The following is a 10,037-nucleotide window of genomic DNA, read 5'->3' as shown; positions in this document are numbered from 1 at the left end:
GCACCTGGCTCAGGTTCAGCAAGGACACATGAACAAATTCACGAGTCAGAAGTCTGGCACTACTGTTGTTTTGAAGGATAATCCTTTATTTTCCTTAAGAGCTTGTCTGTGTTCTAGATGATAAAGTAAACCTCTTGGTTTCTGGTACGAACTTTAGGACAGAAACTTCTCGTTCAGGTAGATCACCTGAATTCTTTCAGCTGTCAATGTCTCATGGACTCAAGCCACCAAATAGCTTGTTCCACTCGCTAAGGGTCGGTGTGAGGGGCTGCTGTGCAGACCCACGCAAGCCCTCCTAGGTGCTAGACGTGGTCGTTTTCTTCTTCTGAAAACCTCACACCAGGCCGCATCCTCTTGTCCCCAACACCAGGCTTTGTTTACACTGAGCCGCCTTGGTGTGGATCACCGGGACAATGCACTCCTCTCCTGCCTGCCTCCTGGGGCGAGGTCTGGTGGGGCTTTAGTCTCAGGAAGACCTTGGTACTCGTGGGGACTTCTTTTTTCCCGTGGAGATCAGCGAAGACTCTGGGAAAAAAGCTGCTTTAACCTCAGTCTGGCTCCTCAGCAGACTGCACGATTGGAATAACTAATTCTGGTGCTCAGGCTGCTCTTTAACACCCAGGACAGGCAGAGCAGGATTGGCCCAGTGGACGCTCCTTCATGGGCAGCTTGGCTGCACTGGATTGTACAACTCTCCTAGGATGACCTCAGACCGAATCATCCTGGGCCCAGAACCTGCTGGCTTGGCACACCCTGTAGGCTTCTTGTCCTTACATTTTGGAATTGACCAATGGTAAAGACAAGTATGAGGCAATCTCCCTTTCTATTTTTCTCCACCAAACTGGCTCATCTCAGACAAGGGTGTAACCTTGGTCATGCCTGCTCAAAAACAATTTAAGGGAGCATGCTCACAATTTCTTTTGGTTCAGGGCAAGCATCTGTGAGAACATAGGGGGCCATTCCTACTATCATGGGTTGGGGATTTGCACCGCAAATTCCTGTCTACAACAGGGAATCTATACAAAGGGTGACTTGCCTAGACTATGTACACATGACTCTTGTCTGAGCCAAGCTGGTACCTGCTCCAGGGATCCTTTAGAGCTAATCCTTTAAGTAGAGTGCGTTTGTCTTGAGGACCCGAGGCAGGCTTTGGCTTCCTCCACTCACGCAAATGACCAGCTCATCCCAGGAACTTGCTGTTTCCCAGTGGCTCCTGGGAAAACAAGGGCCTCAATACCCCGGGTGCCCTAACACTGGCTTAGTGAGCCATGTCATCCTCCCCTCTGTGCTGCCTACAGACTTCCTAGAAACCCTCCTGTGGGAGGGAAGCCAGACTTCCTCCACTCAGGCTTTGTGGTGGAATTAATTTCCACGAGGTTTTTGTTCATCAACCTCATTTCTTCTCCTGGTATGCTAATCCCTTTTGCACCGGGTACAGTTTGTGAAGTTGTTAAGCCTTTTAATGTTGGCAAACTTTAATGAGCACATAAATAGCAATGAACACATTATACTGGTATAGAGTGTTCTTTAATCCTTCGTTTACGCCTATAGACTACTGTAAGATGACTAGTATTAATGTACATTGAATTTGCTGCCTCTTACTTGTGACACTGAATTGTACCTTTGTGGATAGTTAGGGTGGGAAAAGCCACAAGAGTAGAGCCCGAGTACACACACACACAATTTAATCATTTTGCCAGGTTTAACAACTCTGTGTAAATAGGAGCCAATGTAGGTAAAGACTTAGAAATAATGGGTTTAGGCAGGATGGGAAAGTAGATGCTTATGAAATCTTAAAAGATGTGGGAAGACACATCCCTGTGTAATTCACCTTCCCATGTGATAGTCTGTGCCATGGGGCAAGAGGGCACATCTTAAGAAGGTTCTGGGTATTGATTGCCCTATACCTGCGCTGTCCAGTACAGCAGCTACTAGCCACATGTAGCTAGTTAAAATGAAATAAAACTGAAAAATTCCTCAGTCACACTAATCACATAAAGTACTCAGCCACATGTGGCTAGTGGCTACTACTGCACAGTGCATATATAGGACTCATTCATCTTTGCAGAAGTTCTACTGGACAATGTTACTTAGATGACTAAATGCCAACTCAGTCTGAGTTAAGGCATCTGTGTTATGGAAGGGGTAGGGGCAGAGATGTAAAATTTTGGGGAAGAAATTTTGTCTTATTGATAGTTTTTGGTGAGTGCTGTAAACAGTTAAACATTGCTTAGTGGAAAGCTAAGTTCAGGATGTGTTTTCCTTTTCCTAATTTGCTTTAAGTCCTTTGTGTCTCAGGTCAATTCTGAAACTTTTATCTCACTACTCCCCCATTTTTGGTGGGGGGCAGGAAGGGGAGAGGGAGCACAATGGAGAACATATATTCAGATTGAAAGGTTTTAAAGGAATTACTTGCTCCCATATTTAAAGCGTTTTTACTAAATGCAGAGTATCACATTCACACATACTCTGTTCCTTGGTACCACTGCTAATGAAAGAGCAATCTTTACAATCATTATCATAGGAAGCAGGGAGGTAGAGACAACTGTCAACCAAACCCCTCACAGCTCGGGCAGATTCTTCCTCTCCTACTGGCCATTACTACTCAGTGTGTGCTGCTACAAGTGACCCACTGTAGCTCTTCTAGATTTTCCCATCAAAAAGAATCAGGCTTTTACTGGAGGCGGGTGGCCTGGTGGTATGGGAAAAGTGAACCTAAGTTCTTATAAAACAGCCTCTCTTCCACTTACTGGCTTTAGCATAGAAGAGCAGGAAAATGCCTAGGCCAGAAAGCTTCATTTTGTTTTTTTTTTGTTTGTTTTTGTGTGTTTTTTTTATCCCCCCGACTGTAGCTACTTGAATGAGGCAAAGGGCCCTACTATTAGTGGAAAAGAGACACTCCTTCAGCACAAGTTTTCACTGGTATGATGGTGCTGGTGGACATGCTTTTTCCTTCCGTGTGTTATGCCAGGAAACCCATTACCAGGGTGGCTGATGCTGCAATCAGAGCCCTCAAGGGCCTGTGATAGAACCTCATGGTTGTCACAGAATCCTTAGTCCGAGTCCAGGTCACGAGGGCTGTCATAGCCAAACTCCTTCTGCACATCCGAAGGGTATTTGCTCCCCACCTGTGGTCTGCTATTGCCTCTTTCCTCTTCACTGAGGCTGTGGTATTCATCAGAGCCTGGAATGAGATAACAGGAATGGACTCCACCTACATGATTTTTTTGGGCGACTGTTAGCTCCTTCCCATCTCAAAAAGATTGGGTTTTTTTTTAAAATAAATTTTTATTGATTTTTAGAGAGGGGGGAAGGGAGAAGGATAGAGAGATAGTAACATCGATGAGAGAGGAAGTCATTGATTGGCTGCCTCCTGCAGCCACCACTGGGGATTGAGCCCGCAACCCGGGCATGTGCCCTGACTGGGAGTCAAACCAGTGACCTCTTGGTTCCTGGGTCAATGCTCAACCGCTGAGCTAAACCAGCTGGGCTGGTTTTGTTTGGTTGGTTGTTTTTATTTTGGTTCACTACTTAAAAATACTTGTTCAATAAAGAGAATTCAGGGGAGCAATTTGAAGAGATCTCATACCTACCATTTAAACCAAGTCTTTTAAAATTGGAATATTTTGTCATTTCTCCCCTAAGTATAGAATTTTTGATATAATAGTTGTAGTCATATTGTAAATATAATGTTGAACCTTGCCCCTTTGAATATATTATGGGCACTTTCCCAACAGAATATTCTATAGTTTGATCTAATTGTTCCATTAACAGACACAAAGAAATTCTTTTTGTTGGCACTTAGAACTTCAATACTTTGTTAGACCGAAGCAGGGAAAGAGACACTGAGCTAGGTGTTTCTCTTAATCTCAACCAGTTGGTGCAATATTCTCATTTTCTGGAGGGAAAATGAGGCTCAATAAGATGAAGTAACTTGCCCAAGATCCACAGCTAGGCAATGACAGAAATAAAGATTTGAACCCACACCTGACTGATATTACACTCTAGTAACCAACCACTGGAAACACTGGTCTGTGGGTCTCCTTTAGCTCCAACAGCTTATGATTGAGCTGTAGGAGCTCAATGGAAAAGGAAAGCTAGCTAGAATGGATCTGTCTTCTGTACGCATGCCTCAGTCTTGGACCCCAGCAGTCCCTCCCCATCCAAGGCTGTCACCCACCTACCTCTGGAATCTTCATCTCCGTCATTGCTCTCCTCCTCTGGGTACTCATTGCGCCAATTATTCTCACTATTCTCATCATCTTCATCCTCATAAATGTCCTCTAGTTGTTGGTCATCATTCACCTGCACATCTCAACACACACATGAGTATAAGTAAAAACATCTAAGGTTAAGCTCTGGGCAAAACTACTATCAGACTACCTTGGAGAGACTACACTTAGGCTACAAGAGGGAGATAATGGCCCTATTCCACTTACAAGTCCAACTCCAGGGATCACATTCCTGGTGGGATAGACTAAATTCCACTAAAAAGGAACACCCCAAATGGGGAGGAGAAACAGCTCTGAGCATGTGATGGTAATGACCTTTAAACTGTCGGAGGGATTATATGGATCATGGGCGATGCCAAAGATCAGAACCCAAACCCAAGTTTGAGGGGTACAGGACGGCAAAAGGAGGGCCTATGCATGGTCCAAGGTGGGTGCCTGATTCAGATTATGGTGGTAGAGTAGGTGTGGAGTAGCGTGCTTTTCTCATAAGAGTGTGACAGGTACCACCTTAACTTCTCATTATTTTTACATTTTATTTTTAAAAAAATATTTTTATTGATTTTAAAGAGCAAAGAAGGAGAGGGAGAGAGGGAGACGGAGAGAGGGGGGGGAGGGGGGGAGAGAGAGATAGAGATAGAGAGAGAAAGAGACATTGATTGGTTGCCTCCCATATGCACCCCCAACCAGGGATGAACTCATATTGTGGGTATGTGCCCTGACCACCTGACTAGGAATCGAAGTGGTGACCTTTCGGTGCACAAGATGGTGCTCAATCAACTGAGCCACATTGGCCAGGGCACTCATTAATCATTTTAGAATTTGTTTTATAAGAATAATGATTGTCAGGAGGTTAGTAGTTTTTTTAAATGAAAGTTAGCTTTCTTAATCCATGATTTTCTGCATAATAAGATACACTTAAAAAGGTCTTGTTCTCATATTAAAATTCCTGGTTTTATTTTGTCTGTATTTTATTATAAGCTCTCATACATTTTCCCCTGAGAATGGGTAGATATAAAAAATAAAGATGTTGCCCAGCTGGTGTGGCTCGGTAGTTGAACACGGGCCCATGGACCAAGAGGTCACTGGTTAGATTCCCAGTCAAGACACATGCTAATGTTGGGGGCATGCAGGAGGTAGCTAGTCCATGATTCTCTCTCATTGATATTTCTAGCTCTCCCTCTCCCTCTAAAAATCAATTAAAACATTAAAAACAACAACAAAGATGTTGCAAACCTTGTAATAGATTCATTAAGAGCAAAAATTATAAATATAGACTCTCCCAAAATTCCCTGCATTAAAGCCAGGTTCCTAGAAAGCATTTAGAATAAATTCTTCCTTTTAACTAAGAACAAAAAGAACTAAGAACAATGTTAATTAGGATTAGAATCCAGGGAGGCAAAGTACCCTGACTAGAGAATCACTTAGGTTGCCTCATGCCCCTCATCCCCATAGGTCCCCTTACCAGCTCCCACTCCTGGCTGTAGGGCTTCACAGAGAGGATATTCTCAATCCATCCTGGAGTGGCTGTCTCCAAGTAGTAAATGTCATACACATAGTCATCCTTCTGTTCCTCCCGGTGCCCAACACTTGGTCCATCCTCAGATATAGTCAACCGCTCACGGATCAACTCTACAGAATTGCAAAGGATCACATCTGGGTCAGCTACCTGTGAAGAAAACAGCAGATAAAATGCATGAGATTAAACATGGCTGTTCAAAGAAAAGGAACCTAAGAGCTGGGTGAAGGAAGCCTCCCTACAGTTCTCTGTTAGATTCAATAGTCTTATCCCTATTTAATTAGCTATGAGATTAAAAAACTAAGTATTTCTCAAAAAAGTGATGTGTAGTTCTTTTGAGATAGAAACTTACAAGATAGGCTCCTCTTTTGTGCTCGGCTGATGCAAGAGCACGTGTGAAGACCTGCACGTGAAGCCTGGCCTGAGGAGAGGCGAGGGCCAGCAGAGCTTGAATCTTCCCCTAGGTCTTCCTGAGCTCCTCTGGTATGATGTTCTCCCTTTGGGGATCTGCAGGCCCAGAGTAGCACCTCCATAGCTGACTCCTAAGTGGGTCTGCATTTTGTGTGGCCTTCTATCGGGAACCTAAGGACGATTCCTGGGCTATGATGACTACTATCAGCCATCACCCACCACTTGTATGCCCACACTTGACATCCTGCTTTTAATCACAACCAGGAATGGATTCCCCTATAATCCTTTTCTTACTAGAAAAAATAGCTTCAAGATAGACTGACCCAGAGTGGAACTGGCCAAGGTAAGATGTACTCTAGGTCCAATAGGCTGTGTTATCCAGGGTGGCCTAGGTCAATTTGGAAACCAAGGGGACATGCTGCAAATGATCCTCCTGCAAATGATCATCACAGGAAGCTGTGTAATGTCACTCAGGTGTGAAGTACCATATGGGAAGTAGAGGTGTACCATGCCCAAGGCAGACAAGGGGAGACCAATGCTCTCTATCACAAGCTTAAAGGGAATTCTTCTTTGTTCCAAAGTCAAAAGGAACTAGAGATGTCAGTTTTTGTGTAGACTCTTGACTGACCTAAAAGCTGTTTATTAGGAAAGCTCTGGCTCCAACTCACAAGTCCCCAGCCCTCAGTCCAGCAGATTATGCAGCCATATTCCTTTGCTATAGATTTTTCAAATTTCCTATAATGAACACATTGTTTTCATAAAATAATAAATTATTTCAAGTCTAATCTGTGTATGCTTACCCATATTTTCAATTATAATACATACAGCATTTCCTACCATTAAGCATATATAATGTATACTTTCCCATCTTACCAGTCTTCATGGTTATTAATTTAAAGTCCAGGCAGTTGTATAGTCAATTTCTCAGACATAATTTTAGCCTCTATGTACAACACTGCAATGAATGTGAAGTTTCCTGCATTTGAAAATGGAGATTAAAGTACTCAGGGTTTTTGTGAAGATTAAATGAGTTAAATAATATATAACAAGAAAAAAAAAGAATATATAACAAGTACTTAGACAATACTTGATATATAGTAATTAGTAAACAAACAGCTTTTGTTACTACTACAGCTGTTTGCTTCTACTGAATTACTTCCCTGGGATAAATCCCGGGGATGAAATTACTAGATAAAATGAACCAAACGGTTTCACCTTTTCAGATATCCTATTAAGTAGTATGTTATCTGCTTAAAACTTAAATTTCTAGAATTTTGGGTGGCTTTAGAGTCCAAACAATAAAAATAAATTTAAATAGTTTTAACCTTTTGCACTCGGATGTCGAGTGTGACTCGACACGGTTAGCATCGGTAGCAGCTCTTTTTATACTCTTTGAATGTATCAATAATTTGAAATATAAAAAAATCCAAATAAATTAGTTTGTGTGAAAAGCAACTCCAGTTTTTTATTCTATTGCCACGCTTTGTAAAATCTGGGATATTTAAAAAATTAAATCCCGAGTAGAATAAAGGAATAGAGAAAAAAGCAAGCGAGTGCAAAGGGTTAAAATAGGCCCTAAGCTATTGTTAGCCATGCTGTTTTCCAAAAGACTGGCATCAATTTTAAGTACTACAGCCATATACCATTTTAATCACAGCCTTGCCAGCAGTGCTATCGACAACCTTTCCTCTGCTAGTTTTAGTAGGCATAAAACCTAAATTTTACTTTCAGCTTAAATTCATATTTAAAAAACTTTTTGTAAAACATATTTATATTGATTTCAGAGAAGAAGGGAGAGGGAGAGAGAAGGAGGGAGAGATAGAAACATCAATGATGAGAGAGAATCATTGATCAGTTGCTTCCTGCACACCCCACACTGGGGACTGAGCTCACAACCCGGGCATGTGCCCTGACCAGGAACTGAACTGTGACCTCCCTAGTTCATAGGTTGACACAACCACTGGGTCACACTAGCTGAGCTAAATTCATGTTTTTAAAATAATAACTCTGCAAATATTTTTGCTATGTTTGTAAGTTTGTATTGCGTTGGGTTGGGAAAATTTGTGTTCACAACCTTCAGTTTACTAGTTTTTCTTATAAAATTGAGCTATTTAATCAATTCCACTGAACATTAGTATACTTTTAAACATTATTTGATTGTTAACTCATGAATCAGTCTTGAATTAGTTTTGGTAAAAGATGTGGCTATCGATATCATGCTCAAGTTGCTATCCAGGTATACTAGCACCATGATTAAATATGTTTTGCCTGATGTATTTTGTATTAAAATTTCATTTTTTACACTTAAAGAACTATTAAAAGGAGTGAAAAAAATTTTAAATGTTTACTAAGAGGGGAATGCCTTAGGTTGAGAATTTTCTATTTCTATGATATTACTGCATGAAGACTTTTTTTTAAGATACAAAACAAACATATTAAATGTAATGTAGTGGAAAGAACACTGGATTAAGTGTGCATTTTAGACCTGACTCTGCCTCAGACTTGATATGGTACCCAAGACGAGTCCTTTAACCTCCCTCTGATGAGTTTGCCCATCTGCTCTATCTTTTCCTTGCTCAAAGTCCTCTATTAATACCCTATTCAGGATGTAAAGGCAATGGGTCTTGGAAGTACCTACAGGGTCTAGTAGATCCTTCCCCCAAATTCCTTATTACTATTCTCTCCAAGTTCACTGGGCTCCAGGCACACTGACTTTGAAAACATCAGACAAATTTGGTATGAAAGCCATTGTGCTTGTAAGTCCTCAGCCTGGAATGCTCCTCCCCAAGATATCCACAATGTCCTGCCATTCACCTTTAAGTCTTCACTCAAGTGTAACTTTTTTTTCAGTGTGACCTCTGAAATGGAACCACTCTTTTCCTGCGCACCCCACCTTCCCCCTTACAGCCCACATCACTATCTGACAGTGAATTTACTTGTTTGTTTTTCTCTATCTGAATGTTAGGTTCACTGCTATACCCACAGAACCTCAGGATAATGCCTGTCACATAGTGGGAGCTCAGTAAATACTTGCTGGAGAGAGAACCTAATCTGTAAAATCGAGGCTATCAAGCCGGAGGGATCATCCATTAATAAAAGGTGAAGCCATGTGCATCTCAACTGTGTGCCGACTTAGCGCCCAGATTCCTGGCACTACTTGTCGGGAGAAGCCCAGCTCTCCTTCGCGGGGGTGTACTCACTTTGTAGGAGTCCGCGGCGGCACCAGCGGCCTCTGGGTCTCCTTCTTCGTGGACCAGATCCAACAGCTGGAAGCCTGCGTCACCGTCGGCTTCTGGGTTTCCCAGCACGTCCTCGGACTCCAGGGCATCCAAAGGAATGCCCGAGGAGCGGCGGCTAGAGACTACCCTGTAGCGACCCTCCTGCTGGATCTTCCGAGTAGACGCGCGGAGGTCGTGGCGGATACGCTGCTGGGTGCCCCAGGGTGGGGGCAGAGCGGCCCGCAGGAATGGATGGACCGGCTCCTCCTGGAGGGCAATAGGGAAGGGGAGCCGGCGTAAGCAGGGGTTCGTGTAGGGGTCAGGGATACAATTTCCTCCCGGCTGCACCCTCAGAGCCCCTCCACTTAGGCTCCATCCCCGCCCGATACCTGGGAGCAGACGGTAGCCACCAACTGGAAGACATTCTTCTCTGCTGCTTTCTCCAGACCCTCGGGGGGCGTCTTTTGGGCCGCCGACTCCACGGCATCGCTCCGGAGGCGTTTACAAGCGAGGACCAGAGCCTCGGCAGGCTCTTCACTGCGCTTCCGCTTCACGCGGATCACAGCCGTACGACCAGCCTCCATAGCGGCTGTCGCGAAGCAGTGTGGGAACGCGTAGGGTGCGACGGGAAAGACTTTAGGTTCTACTTCCGGGTCCCGC

The 10,037-nt window shown here is 43.4% G+C and overlaps 1 protein-coding gene across 1 annotated transcript; it reads right to left on the bottom strand.

Moving 5' to 3' along the window:
• Window positions 1-3,045: 3,045 nt before the first annotated feature.
• Window positions 3,046-9,986, bottom strand: SLC7A6OS (solute carrier family 7 member 6 opposite strand). Its single transcript, XM_079799705.1, has 5 exons — window positions 9,767-9,986; window positions 9,360-9,644; window positions 5,695-5,898; window positions 4,185-4,305; window positions 3,046-3,184 (listed from the first exon to the last, which is right to left on the bottom strand). The coding sequence occupies exons 1-5, from the start codon at window positions 9,959-9,961 to the stop codon at window positions 3,054-3,056; spliced, it is 936 nt and encodes a 311-aa protein (XP_079655831.1). The 5' UTR covers window positions 9,962-9,986; the 3' UTR covers window positions 3,046-3,053.
• Between the last annotated feature and the right edge of the window lie 51 nt (window positions 9,987-10,037).

Source organism: Cnephaeus nilssonii (assembly GCF_951640355.1).
Source record: "Cnephaeus nilssonii genome assembly, chromosome: 20".
Classification (NCBI taxonomy): Eukaryota; Metazoa; Chordata; class Mammalia; order Chiroptera; family Vespertilionidae; genus Cnephaeus; species Cnephaeus nilssonii.
The sequence above is the reverse complement of the archived record's forward strand: the minus strand, read 5'-3'. Positions and strand labels throughout refer to the sequence as shown.